Source organism: Coffea arabica, chromosome 1e (genome assembly GCF_036785885.1).
Source record: "Coffea arabica cultivar ET-39 chromosome 1e, Coffea Arabica ET-39 HiFi, whole genome shotgun sequence".
Lineage (NCBI taxonomy): Eukaryota > Viridiplantae > Streptophyta > Magnoliopsida > Gentianales > Rubiaceae > Coffea > Coffea arabica.
The window spans coordinates 16,686,147-16,707,481 of record NC_092311.1 but is presented as its reverse complement, the minus strand read 5'-3'; the positions used below and the strand labels follow the sequence as shown (position 1 = coordinate 16,707,481).

General features: G+C 39.9%; 1 protein-coding gene across 1 annotated transcript in view; it reads right to left on the bottom strand.

Moving 5' to 3' along the window:
- Positions 1–10,887: 10,887 nt before the first annotated feature.
- The window catches only part of LOC113692333 (uncharacterized), a 52,660-nt gene continuing 42,212 nt past the window's right edge, over positions 10,888–21,335 (bottom strand). Inside the window, exon 3 of the mRNA XM_027210732.2 lies at positions 10,888–14,322. Within this exon, the coding sequence (XP_027066533.2) occupies positions 10,888–14,322 (3,435 nt within the window). The remainder of the gene's footprint in view (positions 14,323–21,335) is intronic.

Below are 21,335 nucleotides of genomic sequence, written 5' to 3'. Positions count from 1 at the left end.
TATTTACGCCCTTTGATAAAATGGCATCATGCATAAACCCTAGAAGGGGAATGCCATTTAGGGGATCCCGTGTTAGGAATAAACTGCCCTGTGTCTCGGATATTTAATCCAAGGAGACTTGCACGTTTATATTTTTGTACCGTCCAAAGGGGTAGTGCACAACGTAAGGTAGGATCCGGTCCTTTCCATGACCCTGGGGCGATCTTTGTACATTAGAATATGGGCATCTAACAATCATCTTTTGGCCATTTTAAGCAAAATTGGTAAAAATTTCCTTACTTAAAGGACATTAACCTGAAGAAATTCGTAAATAATTTCTCATTTTTGAGATGGTAAACTTATTGAGGCCAAATCTTGATTGTAGGAGGCTCATAGGCTAATGCATCGCAATGCATTTTTGAAACTACCAAAGGGGAGATAATTCCATCGATTTTTGAATAAACCATCAATTCCATTCAATTCATTTGATCAAATTATTTATCAATTTCATTTTGTCAGTTCATTCATTTTAGAACAATTTAGTCAATAAATCATCAATTCCATTCAATCCACTGGACCATTTTATTCATCAATTTCATCCAGTCCATTTTATCAATTTGTTCATCTTTAGGGCAACCTAGTTGATTTTGAATTTGACTAGTTTACCCATTTTAGGGCAATCTAGTCGATTTTGAATAGATCACCAATTTCATTCAATTCATTTGATTAGTTTACCCATTCTTAGGGCAATCTTATCGATTTTGAATAAATCATCAATTTTGTCCGATCCATTTGACCAGTTTACCTATTTTAGGGCAATTCGGTCGATTTTGAATAAATCATCATTTCACTCGATCTATTTGATCAATTGATTTCATTCAATTCATTTGATTAATTTAATTCATTTTTAGGGTTATCCATTCAATTTTGAATAAATAATCAAATTTCATTCAATGCATTTGACCATTTTGCCCTTTTTAATGTAATCTAGTCAATTTTGAATACATCATCAATTTCATCCTATTCTCTTGATCCGCTTATTCCTTTTTAGGGTGTAAGTCTAAAGTTCACTGGATAAATTAGTCGAGACATTGCAATCCTTTCAAGAGTAGGCTCTTTCTCACATCATCTTATGTGTCGATCAAAACAAGCAATCCATTCGGACTTCGTCCTCATTTTTTAGGACAAACGTCTCTTCTCACTCCAATTGGCCAAAATTTTCAAATCATTTTTCACCCAATCAGTTGATCGGATTCATCAGGTATTGTATGGTGCCTAACCTAGATGATTGCATTTTTATGCTAGGCCTACCCTTGGCATAAAAGGGCTCCCCCATAGGACATGCATACCGAGCTTTTATTCTTACTTACTGACTCGGGGTATTTTTCCTTTTATTTTTTCCCCTTCCCCTGCATTAATAAAAATGTTTCAATAAGGTGAAAATATTTTTCTATATCTGATAACAATTTTGATCCGATAAAGTTTGAAAGGTAATACTTGATTCTTGGGCAGACCCTGCAATGAAAACATGAAGGATCTATTTGGAAGCGCTAGGCTAAAGCCTCTAAGAGTCTTCATCATTATTTGTCAAAGAAAAGAAAATTCTGTTCCGAAAAAGAGGCAAACAAGTGTGTATATGTGGAGATCTTCAGAAGTCTTTCTCTTCTCATTTGTAGAAATTTTGTTTCAAACTTTTTCAGCAATAAAGTTTTTATTTATACAATTGTTGATTTGTATATAATAATGTATATTTCATTCTTTTTTGGCTATTTGAGTGATTTCATGATGAATTTTAAGAAATAAGACTGAATTGAGATTTTTTTCAACCTCTAGCCTGAAAAATTCACAAGTGTATGCTTTCTAAAATCCTTACAATAAGACCCAATGAGATACCTTTTTCTCCTTCATTGTACAATTCCTATTTTTGCCCACCTCTATTTAACCCCAAAATAAAAATCAGTCACATTGATTGATAAATTGTAATTTGGGGCAACTTTTGCTTGAAAATGTTCATTGTGTCTAATCTAGTTCAATCCACATCTAAGTGAAAGCAAAAATGTGCATTATTCTTATTTGTTTTGAAAACTTGGAATGATACTTTAAACATTCGTTTCTCTATCTATACAGATTATTATCATTTGCTCTCCTATTTGAGCCTGAAAAGAATAATTTCGTTTCAAATAAGAGTCTTGATGATCACTACCCCATATTGGAAGATTTTCAAATATCAAAAGGGGAATAGGTTCTCAATGAGTATTTTGTTACTTTGGTTGTCATGAGGTGTAAGAATGATACTTTGGCTATCGTTTCTACAACCTAAACACTATTTATCCCTTGCATCCTTATTTGAGCTAAAATGGGTGGTTCTTTTCAAAGTACCTACGATCGCACCCCCACATTGGGGAGGGAGATTGGAGAATTTTCCAGAAAGGAGAAAAGCAAAAATCCTAAAACTAAAAGAAAAGAGGGAATCACAAATTGGAGAAGTTTGATTCCACTTGGGTTTCAATTTTGGGGAAAAAAAAAGAAGAGAAAAGAAAAGGAAGAGTTTTGTCCGCGCGAATCGCCTATGTTTCACAGATATGGATGAACAAGGGTCTTCCTCAGTCAGTTAATTCAGATACATGCAAGAAATTTCGCATTAATGAAAGTTTCCTTTCAGAGTTATTGTAAGGAACGGAATAAAAGTCAGGCCCTCTTCTTTTCCAATCAAACATTCTATCCCTAGTTATCCCTTTTGAACCTTCAGAATAAAATACTTCATTTGACAACCCCTGAGAATTGCAAACCCCACACTGGGGCAAGTTTGAGTTGAAAAGGAAAAAGTTTCAAGAATGTGAAAAAATGATAATCAAAAGACAAAAGAAGAAAAGAGAACCTCAGTTCAAAAATAAACTGGGGCAAATTTTGTGAAAGTTCAAAAGAATGGCAGAAGGCCGAAAAATCAAAAGAAGAAAGAAAATGAAAGAGAAAAGCCTCAATTGAGCATAAATTGGGGCAAATTCTGATTTAGCCCTAAAATAGGGTTGGCGCAACAATGCGGTCTCGGATTCTTCAAACCGCTTTTGAAATCCGCTTTCAAGCCTTAACTTTTCTAAGCACCCCACCAGACCCCATTACAAAAGCCGAAAGTCCTGACTTATGTTCTTTGCAATGGCCCTGTCAAGAAAATTTCTGATGCCAGAAAATTTTTTAGCTGTATTTCTGAATTGCTTGGGTATGGGGTTGACACTGCTCACCATGTGAAAACCCACCAGGTTGAGAAAAGGGAAAAGAAGCAAAAAGCAATGCAAGAATAGTAAATGCAAGGGAAAAATTCGACGCTGAAGTCCCTGGTGAATGATGAGAAAAATGCAAACAAAGTCCGAGATCTTTGAGTGCGAAATGAGAGCAATTTTGGAAAAATGCGATCTTCGGTGCAACGTCCTTGAAAGACTTATTCTTTAACTATCGTTTTCAAGCCACATTACAAGCTCATAAAGTCCATCGCTGACTTATCCTTCATGACAACCCAAAGTGAGGATTATGCTCGTAAGAAATCCATCAATCATTTGTGATCATAAGGGTATAACCAGTTTTCACATGTTTAGCCATCGTTTCTGCCCATACGTTACAAGCCTAAAAGCTTATATGTTGACTAAGTTTTCTTAAGAAATGAGGATGACAAACTATTTGCTTTCACTAAGATGTGGTATTGAAGGGATTACATACCAGTTGGCACAAGAATAAGACAAATCTTGACCTCCCATTTCCTTTAGCCACTGCCAAATCGGAAATAACACCCACTTGATTGGTCCTGAAAGATGAGCCAACAAGAAATGGTGACCCGTTACCCTGAGCAACGATGCTAAAAGTGAGGAAGAAATCTTCTTGAATTTGGTGTTACTCTAAGGGATTCATCATGAAATTTTTGTATGAGTTCAAACTTGACGTTTAAATTTCTTGACATTGTATATATGATTATTTTCTAAATTTTAGAAAGTACGGTTTCTCTTTGTTCAAATAAATGGGGAATCATCTGAACAAATTTTTACAATCAAAGAAGCCCACACTGGGGCAAATTTTTTCGTAATACATTTGAGGTTTTCGTCCAAGAATCAAATAATACATTTTTCGAATCAACCACGTTGCTTTTTTCATGAAATTTAAGTGCATGTCATACTTTGGTAAGCCCCCTGTGCAGGTATTTATAGCTGAAATCGACGAAAGAGCATCTGGTGATGTGGAAGGCCGATGCCAAAGAAAGAAAAGAAAAAAGGGACAATGGCCCTACACTAGGGCAAAATTATTTTTGAAAAGATTCTCTCGAACAAAAAATCAAAAAAAAAAAAAACAAACAAAAACAAAAAAATCAAATTTAATTTCTTGTGGGTGAAGTTTCAGCGTATGCCGCGCACCCTTCTATCCCCTCCCTTTCTTGACAATCACACTTAATTTCTTGACTAATTGGATGGCAGGACTGGGTCTTATCCCACTGACCATTCCTAAAGATCACGTTGGGTCTGGATTTAGTGCTGCCAACATCACAACATCACGTTGGGCCTGGATTTTGTGCCGCCAACATCACAAACATCACGTTGGGCCTGGATTTTGTGCCGCCAACTTCACAAACATCATGTTGGGTTTGGATTTTGTACCACCAATTAAGGCAGGCTCGGGTTTAATCCCACTGACCAATTCATCACACTGGAGCAAATTTTTGGATAATTTTTCGAGCAAGTCTTATACTGTTTCTTCATACATACCAGCATTTCTTTTATACTGTCACTAGCCGTTGGGTCAGTCCCACTAGTGCGCATTTCTTTTATTCTGCCACTAGCCGTTGGGTCAGTCCCACTAGTGAGCCTTTCATTTCACTGCCACTGAACATGGGTCAGTCCCACCAGTGAGCACTTCATTTGCATTGCCGCTAAATATGGGTCAGTCCCATTAGCGTGCATTTCATCATTATTGCCACTAGCCATTGGGTCAGTCCCACTAGTGAGTCTTTCATTTCACTGCCACTGAACATGGGTCAGTCCCACCAGTGAGCACTTCATTTGCATTGCCGCTAAACATGGATCAGTCCCACTAGCGTGCATTTTCACTACCACTAGCCGTTGGGTCAGTCCCACTAGTGAGCATTTTATTTTCACTGCCACTAGCCGTTGGGTTAGTCCCACTAGTGCGCATTTCTTTTATTCTGCCACTAGCCGTTGGGTCAGTCCCACTAGTGAGCATTTCATTTTTTTCACTGCCACTAGTCGTTGGGTCAGTCCCACTATTGCGCATTTCTTTTATTCTGTCACTAGCCGTTGGGTCAGTCCCACTAGTGAGCATTTCATTTTGCACCGCCACTAGCCGTTGGGTAAGTCCCACTAGTGAGCATTTCATTTACACAGCCACTGAACATGGGTCAGTCCCACCAGTGAGCACTTCATTTGCATTGCCACTAAACATGGGTCAGTCCCACTAGTGAGCACATCAAATTTTGTTCGGGTCAGTCCCATAATTTAAATTTTCTTGTTGGGGTCAGTCCCCTTTTAAATTTCTTGTTCAGGTCAGTCTCGTTTTAAATTTCTCATCTGGGTCAGTCCCATTTTTAAAAATTTTTTCGAGGTCAGTTCTCATTTCAAAGACGGCAGTCGTTCGAATAGTGGCAATCGAATGACACAGGTAAGTATTTGGTGTCTATTTCTTTGTCTCAAGTTTTTCCAAAACTCAGCCAAAGAGGGGCAAACTGTAGACACCAAATTTTTTATTTTTTAACTTTATTGGTTTAATTAATTTAATTTTACTTTATTTGTTGCAATTCTAGGGTTTTATTTTATTTTATTTTATTATCTATTTATTTTTGTCTTCATACTAAAATTCCAAAAAAAAAAAGAGAAATTACGCATGAACGAATGCAGAAACAAAAATTACAGCGCCATTTTTCAACTCCTTTTCCACTTGTTTTCTTTCACTTTTTTTTGCTCCGTCATATGACCATGGTACAGGCCATATGGCTTCATCCATGAGCTCCAAATGCATGTGAGATAATAGCCATATAATGGCCTGAAATCATCCGAAAATGCAGAAAGAAAACAACATCGTAGATGCTAGGTTTGATTGTCTATATAAGTTATGAAATGAGAGGAGGTTTTGGGGGGGGGAGAGTCTGACGGATGAAAGAAGAGTTATGGGAAGGACAGCTAAGAGTGAAAGCTGGCGGCTGAGGATAAGAAAACAAGACTGAGGGAGTAAGGAAAAGTGGAGAGCAAGAGCAAGGGGTTGGCGGCTGGGATTGGAGGACAGAACCGAGAGAAAGCCGAACGAGAAAAATCTGAGAAAGGAAAAAAGGTACAGCGACTGGGGTTTGGAAATAGGGAGGAGTGGCGGCTAGGATTAGAAAAAGGAGGAAGGGAGATTGAGAGAGGCTATGGGGTTGCGGGGAAGAGGAACCAGTAACCAAAAAAGTGAAGAGAGAGCCGAGAGGGGGCTGGGCGAGAGAAACGGGAAACTAAGGGAAGAAAAGTGAGCAAGAAAAAGCTGCTGAGAGGCTTCGGGTAGAAAAGAAAAGCTTGGGCTAGAGGAAAGGGGATAACAACTCTAAAAGGGCCAAAGTGAAGCTCCAAGTCGCGGGTTCGTCAGCGTTTTCCTTTGCGGCGACGAAATTTCTTCGGCTCCATTCTGTGTGACGCCCCGACCAAAGGAGGGTTTCCTTTTATACAAGTTTTGTTGGACAAGCGGTGTAACACAGTTTGCAACTCGGAAAAGAAAAGAAAATTTTCGGAAAAATGCAGGGGCCAAATCCGGCCGAGAATCCGGCCAGTTTCTGGCCGGATAGCTGGCCGGATTGCCTTGCAGTTTTGAAAAAAATTTGATCAGCCTCGGCCTTGAATCCAGCCAAGAATCCGGCCGGAAATCCGGCCAGATTCCGGCCGGATTGTGACGTGTCACAGCCGGTCAGAAGGTTTGACCGGCTGTTTCCTTCATAAATATCTGGTTTTTGTTGTCTTTTCTTCCATTTTTTGTTCCTGCTCAACCGAGGCCTTGAGAGAAAGAAAAACTCTTCAATTTTCTAGCTTTGATTTCTTACTCAATCTTGAGTTTTAACCAATGGTTTTGGACAATATTTCACACAAGGGTTTGCTATGGTGGATCAAAGCTTTTGATGGATTGGTTTTGAAGGGGAAGCTTTGGTTTGATTACTCTCTTGAATTTGAGGTAAGTTGGATATACAAGTTCCTTTTGTTCTAGTATTGGTGAATTAATGGTTTGTGGTGGCCATGTGTGTTATATTGTGGAGTATTTTATGGGTTTAAGGAAATATTGATGAATTTCTGATTTATTGGGTATTTTTCTGAGTTTAAATGATTATGCTTAGTTGGCTTGAATTGATGGCTTGAAATGGTGTTAAATGAAGTGATTGTGCGTTAATTGTGATTGTTTGTGGGAAATTTACGCTTATGGTATAAATTTCTGGTTTTAGGGTTTCAATTGGGGAATTTTTCCAAGGTTGGCTTATGAGCTTCTAATTGGCTCAATTGAGGGGAATTGAGGCCCTAATTGGATATGTTTTATCGTTTTCGAATTGTATGAGCAAATGTGGTTAATTGCATGTGATTGGGTTTGTTTGTAGGTTGGAAAAATAAAGGAATTAAGGGGAAATGCTGTCCGATTTTGGATAGCATTGGTGACTTTGAGTTAAGTTAAAAGGCTTGGACTTGAATGATGAAATTGGCTATATTGGACGAGAATTATGAGCCGTGGAGGTGAGTGACCTTAAACTCTTTCCAACGGTACTTTAAAATGTTTCTTGCATCGTTTCTTTGATTGCATATCCTGTGTGCCGGCATATAAGTTCTTGACATGTTTTGGCTCAAATGAGTACTTGGAATTCGTGTGCTGGACCCCGACGTCTCCTCCACCGTTTAATGTTCCTGTAGAGCACCAATGGGCTCATTCTCACTGTTTAATGTTAAATGTTCAATGATAAATGATTGTGTGGAGCGTTGGCCGTCTAAGTACCATGATTTCACTGGCTCACGAGAGAAATGAAAGTGCATTGATTATTGAAGCATGGCATTATTGAAATGAATGATTGTGAACCTGATTTGATAACTGATTTTATTGGTTACTCGCTGAGCTTCTAGCTCACCCCAAAATGTTTTATTCCCCTCCACAGGGCTCAAGGCGAAGGAAGGGCTTGTAGTGTTTATTCATGGATTATCTCAATTGATGGATTGAATTTGTATTTCCTTTTGTGTAATCATTCCTATTGGGTTTGTATCGAACGTTTAGAATTGATTGGATGTGTAATGGTAAAGATTTGGATTTCCTCCTGTATTATAATTGTGATCAAGGATCAGAGTGGCGCAGTGGAAGCGTGGACGCTTCGCTTTTGATATGTAAATATTGGAATATTTGATATATATATTTGAGATTTTATCCTGTATTTGTTTGAGGACTGTAGTGATCGACTGAGTCCCGGCGAGAGCTGGGCAGACGGCCCGTTGACCCCTCTGGTTCGCCTTTGGGGAAAATGGGGTCGTTACATTCTGCACGGCTTTCTTGCTACTCCTTGCGTCCGTCCGGGTTCAGAACACTCTCAGGTAACCATAGTTTCCTCCTTTATTGCTTTGGCGAGTCCCTTTCATGAGAATACAATTCGATGGGACATGAATCTTGAGACATTTTTAGCTGCGGGTTCGGCTTCATGAGCTTTATTGTGTTTGTTATCTTTTTGATGTTTCCATGTCTGCTGTTTTGCTTGTGTTTTTCGCAAGGTTGGTGATGGATTTTAGCAATAAAGGGTATAGGTTGCACAGTTTGCTAGTTTAGAAACTGATTTACATAACTTATATGTTTGGTAATGAAAGGATGAAACCCCGAAGATTGCAAATTTTTTTTGCCGAAAACTTGTTTGCTTGAATAATGAATCTCTGCGATTTTTTTTATTGTTCAAGATCATGCCTTTGATGTTCGGTTGAGATGTTAGCTGTGTTCGGATGGAAAATTTACACTTGACGAACATAGCAATTGCATAGAATCGTGGCTGGAAAAATTGCAGCAACCTTCTCTGAATCGCATCTGCATGATTTCGCGTTTAAACATGAGAATTTCATGATCTCAATTTAAGTTTTGTATGGTTTGGACGCTAAATGTTGCTGTTTATCTGGTTTTAGATTAAGGTTTCTTTTCTGGAGTTGTCAATGACTGGTGCATGAACTTGTTAAAACTCCAAAACATCAAGGGAGTTTGCGGCAAGGGCTGCAATAGGAAAATGCAGAAATGTTTTGATGTTTTGCAACTGGTTTTTCTCTGGTTCGCATTTGTTCCAGTAGTTGTTTTCCTTGCGTTTCTGTGTAGTCCTGAGGATTACTCAAGTGCTTATTTGAGAGATTTTGGTTTGGTGAGCATTAAGCAAGATTTTAGTTCCTGTTTTCCTTTCTACAAAATGAAGCATAGGCGTGTTTGAGAATTCAGTAATAAAAATCATCAGTTTCATTTGCCTTGTTTCTGGTTTGTTTGAGTCAGAGTTTAGCATGAATGTAGATCATTTCTGATGCATTTTGAGTCTGAAAGTTTGTTGGAAGCTCATGGTATGATATTGCTGAAATTGCCAAGTATTTAGGAGTTGTTCCCTTCAAAACGCAGCAGGGAAAGCTGCTACATTTTTTATGCTGTGTTTTCTTCTCTTTAGTTGCTAGTTGAGCTTTTGCACTTCAGTTTCATGTTTAATCTTGTGTTGAAGGAAGGAAATGGAAGGTTTGGTGTTGAGTTTGGGCGCTTGGGTTGGAAGGGCACTTGAATCATGTTCAAATGTTTGCTGGAAAATGTATTTCAGCTTTGCCGAATAAAACTTTTATGGTCTTGCTTTTTTGATTGTCATTCCTTTTCGGTCCCAAGCTATGGTGTTTTGTTTAGATAACAATTACATCATGTTTCTTCTTGATTTGCTTGCATGATGCATTTAAATTGAATAAGGAAATGGCATGAACATGGTTGCGGGAAAAGAAATTTGCTGAAGTTATAGAAAAGTTGCAGCAGTTCATTTGTTTGTTTTTGATTGCAGAAGCTTTCTCACGCCACTTTGCATGAATTTGCATGAAAATGTTTCCAAAAATTGGACTTTGGCCCCCCAAGTTTCCCTTCATTTCACTATGACCCAACCAATTGAATAATGTCCTCAATTTGGTCCTTGGCAGCTTTAATTTTACAACTTTATTGCTTGTTTGCTTCAATTAATTACCACGCTTTATTTAAATTGCACTTAATGCATGAATTTAAGAGTTTTATGACCAAGTGAGCTTGTATTTGCATATTTTCTTTAATTTTCTCAAAATTAGATTGGTGCCCTGACTTTTCTTTGTTTTTGGAGGGTAAATAAATAATTTCACTCCATTAGGGCTCCAACTCAAGGAAGGTATACTCTTCCCTTATTTTCACTTTATTTGACCCTATGTGTCTATGTGATTTATGTGCTTAATTGCATGCCTTTGAATGTTTTCATTTTATTTATTTATTTATTTATCCACTTTATTTGTTTTAATTTCGTATATTTATTTTAATTTAATTTTGTGATTATTTGGGGAGGCAGTTGAATGCCAAGTTGTAATAGTTAGGTATTTATTTTAATTATTTTATTTCATTTCCCCATTTAGCTTGTAGTAGGCCCCCCTCAAATGTAATAGTTAGGGTTTATATTCGCTTTATTTCTTGTTTGTGTGGTTTGCATGCCTATGTGCTATGTGTTACCGCTTTCTTAGGGCTTGGCATCCAGATATCATGATTATGTTATGTGTTTATGTGACACTATGTGTTTACTCGTTTTTTTTTTTTTTTTTTGGCTAACCCCGGTAAAGGGAAGGGACGCCACCCCCGCTTTAATTCATCATACAAGTCGTGGTACAGAGAAAAGATCAAAGAACCGATGATCAATGGTTAGGAGTTTCGCACCATCCTAAAGGAAGGGACCCCAATGCTATCGAGTCTAACACCACCACGGGCCAGTCGCGGCCAGTCACTCCAGTGCTCATAGAGCTGAACAGCTTGATGAGGGTGAGCTACACCTACATTAGCCAACGCATCTGCTACCTTATTTGCTTCCCGGAAACAATGAGAAAACCTAGAAGGGTCCCTAACCAGACTCCAAATCTGCCGGACCTCCCCACGAACATGCCACGGACACTGCAAACGATGTTGAAGAATTCCCACCAAGACCTGAGAATCCAACTGGATGCTCACATCTGTAACCCCCTTTTGACCACATATCCGGAGACCTGTCAAGAGAGCAAGGGCTTCGGCATGGAGACTAGACGTCTGGCCTAAGAAAGCTGAAAATCCCACCAAAGGACGACCCACACTATCGTGTAGAACCCCACCCCCCCCACCTAGCCCCGGATTACCCTTGCAGCAGCCATCTGTGTTCAGGGTAAACTCCCCCTCTAGAGCTGGTTTCCAACAAACCAATTTAAACCCAAACCTCCTTCGTGACTGGGATGCCCATTCCCATAACTGCAAGAATGACTGGGCCGCAACCCGTTCCTTAAGCTCAATTTCAAGCAAAACCTTGGCCTCCTGAAAGATAGCCTGACAAACGGAGCTGGATTGCGGCTGAATCCCTTCAAAAACTGCACGGTTCCTCGCCTTCCAAAGATGCCAGCAGATGAGACTCGGCATAATATGAAAAACAGCCTTCCGTCGCCTCGAGCTGGGCGAGGCCAACCACCAAGAGGCAAGGCGGGCCCGGACGTAAGGAGCTGAACTTGAGATGCCACACAACCCCTCAAAAAACCCCCAGACTGCCTCGGCAACCTGCCCCGTCGAAAAGACATGTTCAAAAGACTCGGCCGCTGGATGAGAACAACATCGACATTTGGAAGCTGATTGAAACCCAAGCGTGTGAAGCACATCATCCAAGGGCAGCCGGCCCCATAAGAGGCGGCTCATGAAGAATGATACTTTTGCCGGGTGCGGCCTATGCCACACCGAAGAAAACATAAAAGAAGAGTTACCAACCGGGCGTACCTCCTGATAGGCCGAAGCTAAGGAGAACTTGCCAGATCTTGTCGGCATCCATACTACCTCATCCGCACTTTGTTCATTGGGAACCGACTTACTCAGCACCACAGCAATAATATCCCTTGGGAGCACCTGAGACAGAAGCTGGGCATTCCAGCGACCCTGAATGATGAAGTCCCGGAAAGATAGATTCAACACAACTGGAGCCCTGAGAAACAAAGCGCCACACCCCAGCCAATTATCGTACCAAAAATGACACGACCCATCCTGAACCAGCCACACCATGGAGAGTTCGGCCTGTCGGCTGACATCCTGCATCCGCCTCCAAATCGCTGAAACCAATGGCTTGCACTCCGCTTGGCAAGGATGAATTCCCCGACAATACTTTGCGCGCATGAAGGTTGTCCAGAGAGACGACCCTGTCCGAAACTGCCACCATAGCTTGTATGAGAAAGCAGTATATACATCCTGGAGCCGCCGAAACCCCACACCCCCTTCCTCCGGTGGGAGGCACAATTTCCTCCAACCCATCCAATGGTACCTGAAGCCCTCGTCCGACGAGCCCCATAAAAAGTTGGCACAAGCTCTCTCAATGATTCGAAACACTGCTTTGGGCATCACTGCAGCAGAAAGCAAGTGGACTGGAATAGCAGAAAGAACATGCTTGATCAGAATGAGCCTCCCCCCCGAAGATAAAAACTTCGACTTCCAAGACAAAATTTTCCCCATCACCTTTTGACACACCTCCGCAAAAAAACTCGTCTTACACCTGCCAATGTACAAAGGGAATCCTAAGTAGCGGGTGGGGAAAACCTGGCGCGAGAAACCCGTAATCCGCTCAATTACCCTACGACGAGCCACAGACAGGGAGGGGTGGACCAAATATCCACTTTTGTGTGCATTGAGCATTTGCCCAGAAGACCGCTGATACGCCTCTAGTACCCTCATAACCCGACGAAGGGCTGTTGCAGACCCATTAGCAAGGATTAACACATCATCCGCAAACGCCAAATGGGTTACCCCCGGGCAACCTTGAGGAACCGTAAATCCCAAAAAAGATGACTGGGCCGCCAGATTATTCAGCCCTCGTGAGAGGACCTCCGCTCCGATAACAAATAATGCAGGGGATAGCGGGTCCCCCTGACGGAGTCCCCTACAGGACTTGAAAAAGCCGTGTGCCGCCCCATTGATCATAACTGAAAACCAGACGTTTGAAATCAGACGCCAAACCATGTCAATGAAACGTTCGCCAAATCCAAACTTCCTCAATACCCCAATCAGATGGAGCCAGGAAACCCGATCATAGGCCTTGGCCATGTCCAATTTGAGTACGACATTCCCCCCTCTCGACTTTTTCCCGATGCCCGCAACAATTTCTTGGGCTAACAGATAGTTCTCCACAATGTTTCGGCCCCGGACAAATCCCGATTGCTGGGGGGAGATCAACTTTGGCAATAGTCCAGCTAACCGGTCCGCCAAAAGACGCGACAGAACCTTATTAATGAAATTACACAAGCTGATTGGCCTAAAATTAGAAAAATCTTGAGGATTGGGAATTTTCGGAATAAGGGTAATAGAAGTCGAGGTGATAAATCGCGGCAACTCTGCCCCACAAAAGAAACTCACCACGGCATTATAGACATCCTGACCAATGACCTCCCAAGCAAAGGTAAAGAATTTACCCGTGAAGCCATCCGGCCCTGCCGCACTATCTCCATCCATGACATGGATCACCCTTTTTACCTCTTCCATGGAGGGAATATTTTCCAAGCTCAAGTTGTCCTCCCGCGAAATGGTAGGCGGAATCAACGGCAGCAGCTCAGAACTAGGCACCGCCGACTCTGTAAACAACCCAGAGAAAAATCGAATGGCCTCCTCGGCAATGTCCCCATCCTTATCTACCCAAAGCCCCGCCGAAGTCTTGATACGATGAATCGTACCCTGAACCCTTCGTTGCCTAACCACTGCATGAAAGAACTTAGAGTTCCGGTCCCCGTGTGAAAGCCATTTGACCCTCGCCTTTTGGCTCCAAAACTGCTCCTCTACTGCCAACGCATGCCGAAAATTTGCCTGCGCCTCTTGCAGGCCAATGTGAGCCTCCTCTGACTCCGTACTCTCCGCCGCCGCTTCTGCTTGCACCATCCGGAGCTCAGCCACCTTAACATTATCAAAAATATTTCCAAAGGAACTTTTATTCCAATGCTGAATTGCCCTCCGTGCAGCTAAAAGCTTGGAACACAGCACCCGCCAGGGAGACCCACTAACAGGCGCCTCCCAAGAAGAGCGGATCACTTCCAACAGTGAAAGCGAAGAGGTCCAGGCATTCAGGAATCGAAAAGGCCGAGGCTTATTATCCTGACGAGTAGCAAATGAGGTTTACTCGCTTTATTATGCTTTTATGAGGTTATAATTAATTAGTGACGTTATCACACTAGTCCAACGCTAGTTGTGATTTTCTTGTTCGATTTCTCACTAGTCCAACGCTAGTGAGAAATGTAGAAATATGGGCTAGTCCAACGCTAGACCCTTAGGAGCCCTTCGCGCGTTAAATCATGATTGTGTGATAAAATCGCTTCATCTCATGCATGTCTTTACTTTCTAGGGACTCTTTCACCATGTTGAATGACACTTTCCTTATATATGTATACCCCTTCCCCCATATTTTCCCTTATATATATTCCTTACCCCTTTGTATGGAAACATGACATTAGACTTGCATTTCATATAAGCATTAGAACTAGGTTAGTTCATTTGCTTGATTAGATTAGGGAATAACCCCTTGAGTATGGGATATGGACGAGTTTGGCTTTCTAGCATTAGCACGCTCGTATTCCCTCTATTAAAGGGAACATTGAAGTCACGAATATTAGTCCCCCGCACCCGACATGATGCATTCCTTTAGGTCACGTATATTTGTATAATTATTTTTACTTTTTCTTTTCTTAGAGTCTCATATTTTTGCATTATTCGTGACCTCTTCAAAGAGTCTTTATTGGGCGTCACAATTAATGTGACTGGTACCAAGTGAGCTTTGAAGAGAAATTTTGCCCCCCGATAGCCCCTTGGTCTAGGGTTTGCATTCATATAATACATCCAAATGTGATAAATCTTTAGGTTAAAATAAGAAAATCTTTGACTAAATCGCGCAACTAGCCTTGGCTAGGTTGAGAGGGTGCCTTGGACCTCGTCCTTGCCTTCCCTCTCATCAAACGTGACTCTCGAACACTTTCTCTGATTTTTGTAGACTTAGGAGTCGTTTAAAAGGGTTTTTCTATAATTTTACTCAAAATTTATTTTTTAAGGTGACTTGGTACACCTTAACTCAATACCAAGTGGCGACTCCATTTTTCATTCAAAAACACTTTTTAAACTGTATTTTGGGTCAAATCGTCGCATTTTCATGTCCCATTTAGACCCGTGTTTTTTCATTTGCTTTTAAATCAAAAATCCTTTTTCAAATCAAAAATCAATCCAAAATTCACTTTTTAAACCATTTATTTTTATTTGCAAAAAATGGGGCGCGGCACTCACGAATGTTAATTTGAATTTCAAAATGTGAGGAGTGGCGAAGAGACATTCGAAAATGTTTCAAAGAAGCCCGAATGGAATAAAAAAAAAAGTTCAAGCCGAATCGGGATCCAGATTAGGAATAAGAAGCAGTTAAACACAGTCCATCATGGTCAATATGATCAAAAGGATTGGTCCGTGATTACCATTAAAGGGTCAAATCATGACCATTCAGACGAGGAAGCAAAGCATTAAGGTGGTTTTCGTCAGTATAAAATGAAGCCAAAAGAAGAGTTCGCCACGAATTGGCAAGGTGCTCTTATTATCAAAAAGATATTGCTTGGTGGAGCACTTGTTTCCTCAGCCAATCAATTCGGAGATGTATAAGAAATTTTCATCTGATAAATGGAAGTTTCCTTTTAGGGTTAATGCGAAGAATGGAATGAAAGTTAGGCCCTCTTCCTTTCCAATTAAACATTTTATCCCTAGTTATCCCTTTTGAACCTTCAGAATAAATTATTTCGTTTGACAAGCCCTGAGAATCGCAAACCCCACACTGGGGTAAGTTTGAGCCGAAAGAAATGGAAATGAAAGACAAGAAAAAGAGTGAACCTCAATTAAAAAATAAACTGGGGCAAATTTTGAAAAGTTCAAAGGAATGGCAGAAGGCCAAAAGAAAGGAAATGAAAGAAAAGAGAACCTCGACTAAGCATGAACTGGGGCAAATTTTGAAAATTTCAATGAAATGGCAGAAGGCCGAAAACGAAAAAGGAAGAAAAGAAAAATGAAAGAAAAGAGAGCCTCAATTGAGAATAAACTGGGGCAAGTTTTGATTTAACCCTAAAATAGGGTTGGCACAACAATGCGATCTCAGATCATTTAAACCATTCATAAAATCTGCCTTCAAGCCTTAACCTTTTCTTATCACCCCGCCAGACCCCATTACAAAAGCCAAAAGTCCTGACTTCCGTTCTTTGCACCACCTCTTTAAGGAAATTTTCTTAATCAAATGACAAATATTGTCAATACATCTTCGCCAATTTGCAAGGGAAGGTTTGTCGCACTGATGCCATCATTTCTTAAACACATTTTGAATTGATGAAGGCTATCGGCAGGATTGGTTCATTAGTGAAAACCGGAGTATCACCCAAGAAGAAAAAGAAAAAGAAAAGAAGAAAAAGAAAGGGAAGAAAAATAAAAAGGTGAGGATAGCCTTAGTGAAAATCCGAAAGGGCACTAGGGTAGGATTTTATAAGGAGAAGTAAGCTTGGATTTGAAAGGCTAGTGACTCAGTTCGTTGAAATTTCTATTCACCTTGTGGTTCGGTTGCCGACATTGAATTTTGGAAGGATGATATCCAAAGAGTCAACGGTGATAATTTGTTTGAGATTAAAGGGTTTTGGATTACCCAATATAAATTGTTAAGTTTACAGATTCATTTTTCTTAAATTAATTTTTGTTTTCAAATCACGGAGATTTTCATCATTGATTGTGTAAATATAATATTCTTTCATTTGTTTCATGGTCTCATTTATCTTTTGGATTTATCCAATGGCAATCCTTGTGATTTATTGGAATTACCTGGATACCAAGTGTCTTATTAGCATTGGAAGTCAAGAAGATGGAATGTGATTCGAGGAGCGAAGTTGGGTCAACAATTTATCAAATGGCAACCCCTATGATTGACTGGATACCAAGGGTCTTGTTAGCATTGGAAGTTGAGGAATCTTGACACAGTTCACAGAGTAAAGTGAAGTTTTCGCTATATCGGAAAAACGTCCAAGTACTCATGTTTACACATTTCTTGAAAGTAAGATTGATCGGATGGTGGTGGCATTATCTATCATTACCATTATTTTTACTTTTTGTAGGTCCAATGGTCCAATAACAACAAACTGGGGCAATTTTTATATGACTGTGGAGTATCACCCAAGAATTGAAGGGTTCGGACCAAAGAAGAGATGAATCAAAGTTTTAAGGAGGAGCAACCCTGCCATAATGCAAATCAAATGATCGGTTGCACAATAAGTGGTGGAGACTGGGCAAAATTATTCCTGGAAAAGTTTCTCCCAAACGAAAAGGAAAAAACGGAAAAATCAAAAATTAGGTTTAACTTCTTATTTCTTGAAGAAATCAATTTCAATCTCAAATTTTAATTTCTTGTTGGCGAGTCTCAGCGTTCGCCGCGCACCCTTCTACCTCCTTTCTTGACAACCACATTTAATTCACTGACTTCAACCACCATTAGCATCGAGTCTATCTCACTAACGTGTGCATTTTTATTCAACCACCGTTAGCATCGAGTCTATCTCACCAACGTGTGCATTTTTATTCCACCACCGTTAGCATCGAGTCTATCTCACTAACGTGTGCGTTTTTATTCCACCACCGTTAGCATCAAGTCTATCTCACTAACGTGTGCGTTTTTATTCAACCACCGTTAGCATCGAGTCTATCTCACTAACGTGTGCTTTTTATTCTACCACCGTTAGCATCGAGTCTATCTCACTAACGTCTGCATTTTTATTCAACCACCGTTAGCATCGAGTCTATCTCACTGACGTGTGCATTTTTATTCCACCACCGTTAGCATCGAGTCTATATCACTAACGTGTGCGTTTTTATTCTACCACCGTTAGCATCGAGTCTATCTCACTAACGTGCTTTTTATTCTACCACTGTTAGCATCGAGTCTATCTCACTAACATGTGTGTTTTTATTCAACCACCGTTAGCATCGAGTCTATCTCACTAACGTGTGCGTTTTTATTCCACCACCGTTAGCATCGAGTCTATCTCACTAACGTGTGCGTTTTTATTCAACCACCATTAGCATCGAGTCTATCTCACTAACGTGTGTGTTGTTTTTAGTCTATCTCCGTTAGCATTGGGTTCATCCCACTAACGTGCCTTTCTATTTCTGATTTTCTCGACAGGCTCGGGTTTAATTCCACTGACCGATTGTCAAGGCATTTCATTCATCACTGCCACTAAACATGGGTCAGCCCCACTAGTGTACATTCCGTTTAAATTTCCTGTTCGGGTTAGTCCCGATTTTAAATTTCCTGTTTCGGGTCAGTCCCGTCTAAATTTCTTGATTGGGTCAGTTCCATTTTAATTATCTGGTTCGGGCCAGCCCCGCTTTAAAATTCTCATCTGGGTCAGTCCCATTAAAATTTTTAATGAAGGGGTCAGTCCTCATTTCAAAAGTGTCAGTCGTTTGAGTAGTTTGTAGCCGAATAACACAGGTAAATATTTGGTGTCTACTTCTTTGTCTCAAGTTTTTCCAAAACTCAGACAAAGAGGGGCAAACTGTAGACACCAAATTTTTAGTATAGTTTTATTTACTATTTTTGTTTTCATGTTAGTTTTTATTTACTTTTAGTCTCTTATTTTTTATTTTATTTTTAGTCATTTTAGCATAGAATTTATCGAAAAAAGAAAATCATTCACAAAAATATGTTTTATTTCTTTTAGATTCAAGTTTACGGTTTATTAATTAAAAAAAAGGAAAAACAAAACAAAAATTTTTTTTTAAAAAAATTTAGCATTTCATTTTTATCTTTTTATGCCTAGTTTTGCTCATTTTATTCAATTTTAATTAAGTTGTTATTTTTCTCTATATTTTTTTATTATTAATTAACTGGAAAGAAAAAGAGAAAAAAAAAGGAAAAAAGAAGAAAAAGAAAAAGCTGTTTCATGCAAGAATCCAATCGGATGGCCAAGTGAGAAGGGCTGAGCTGAGGTTTACTGGTGACCATTGAAATGAGGGTTTAGGGTCTTCCACTTGATATAAAAAGGCTGGGAAAAGAAACGCAGCCAGGGGGAGAGAAAAAAGGGTGACGGCAGGAAAAGAAAAGGGAGAACTAGAGAGAGAGAGCTGGGGGGTAGCGGCTGAAGGCCGAAGAGAGGCAACGGGGGTGTGAATCGAGAGTGAGAGGAAGGACTGACGGCTAGAGAGGAAGGACTGACGGCTAGAGAGAAACTAAGCAAAAGAAAGGAACTAAGGCTGGAGGAGGATAGAACAACGGCGGATGAAAAGAATTTGGGGAACGACTGGAAAGAAAAATAGAAAAAACGGAGAGGAAGAAAAGCTTCAAGTTGCGGAGGAAGAGCTTCAAGCAAGAAAAGGCTGAACGGAGGAATCTCACTGTCATCTGCGACTGTTCTCCGAAAAATCACTGCTAGACCCTATCAGAAAGTAGCTCTGTAAGATTTCTTCTAGCCTTTTCCTACGGATAACTTTGGTTAATAAATTATGAGACCATGAGAACTATGGGTCTGTTTGATGTCTAATGAATATGTGTTATCGCTTGGTTTGAGCCTGTGAATATGTTAAGAGTTGCAATGGTTGTTCTTCGCGTTGGTCCATGGTCTACTACCCAAAGATGTTGCCTTTATACATTAGATCTTCTCGGTTTAGCAGTGATTCATAAGGGTCGTATGGAGTCTAATGAATGTCAAGTTCTTGTTTACAGTTTTTGTTTACCTGCTGCAATTTTGTCCATTCGGTTTGGCTGCCAAAGTTTCCGTTTCCTAGTTATGCATGTTCTGTATCCAGAATCCTTTGAGTGTGTGTCAATCGTGATAAAGTAGTGTTTTTCATGCTTTGAAGTCGGAGAAAACGTAGCTAACGAGTCATTTTGCTGCTGAAACTCATGGTTTTGTTTTGAATCCTATGATTTATATGAGGTTGGTCTGTGATTTAGCTGGTCTGCCCATTCGAGTGAAATAAGGTATAGGGATTTCCTTTGCAAAAAGAGGATTTTCTTCAAAAACCAGATCTTCTGAAGGAATTCGAGCATCTCAGTTCCTTTGTTCTTTATCTTACATTCAGTCATGCTCTAGTTCTAACTCTCCCTCTTGAGTGTTTTGAGTTTCTTTGATTGGGGAACTCCTGGACAAAAGCCATTAGTTTACTTTCATTCGTAAAACCAGAGGGAGGTGAGCGAAATTGTTGCAAATGTTCCTTTCACTTTGCTGCATTTTATGCTCGGATGATTTAATTAGATCTTTTGGGGTATAGATGATTGTGGTTGAGTGAGATTAATAACATGGGTTGAAGGTCTTGCATTCGTTTTCGGTTTGTTGCATTGATAGACCTTACTTGGGCCCTTTCACACGAACAAACTTGGAGTGAATAATAAAACATTTTTGCAGTTTCAAATCCATAAGAAGCTAACTGAATCCAGATTTCAGAAATTCCGTGGCTGAGTTTTTTTTTGGGTAGAAAGTCTAGCTCATGTTTTCACCATTTCAAGATGGGTTGTGTATTGTGTCTTGAATCAAAAGTTGATGTTTTTCCGGGACGTGTTCAATTAGTTGTCAAATGCTGCATGTTGTAGAATGAAGAAAAACAGAAAATGCAGAAATCTTCTTCGTATGCATGCATGCAAATCTTCATAAAAATTGCACTTGGCTCCCCTTAGTTTCTGTCAATGCTACAAAAGCCCCATTATATTCTAGTTTCTTGCAATTAGGTTCTAGAGTAATTGCAATTTGAACCATTACTTGGCCCTTTCTTTGCTCTTGGACCCTTGAAGTTCCCAAAATGTTAAATTGGACTTGAGTGATTGGTTAATATTTGCAATTGGGTCCTTGGTAGTTTTTCTATTTTAAAAATTTGATCAATAATTTACTTTTCTTGGAAATTATGCAATTATTTGATTTCATTTAAGTTGCAATTGGGAGGAATTTGGTGATTTTGTTTATACTTTACTATTTAATTGGTGCCTTGACCCTTTTATTATTTTGAAGCTATTTTTCCTTCATTTGATTACCATTGCAAGGGAGGTACACTCTATCCCTTATCTTCACTTTACTTGACCCTATGTGTCTATGTGATTTATGTGCTTAATTGCA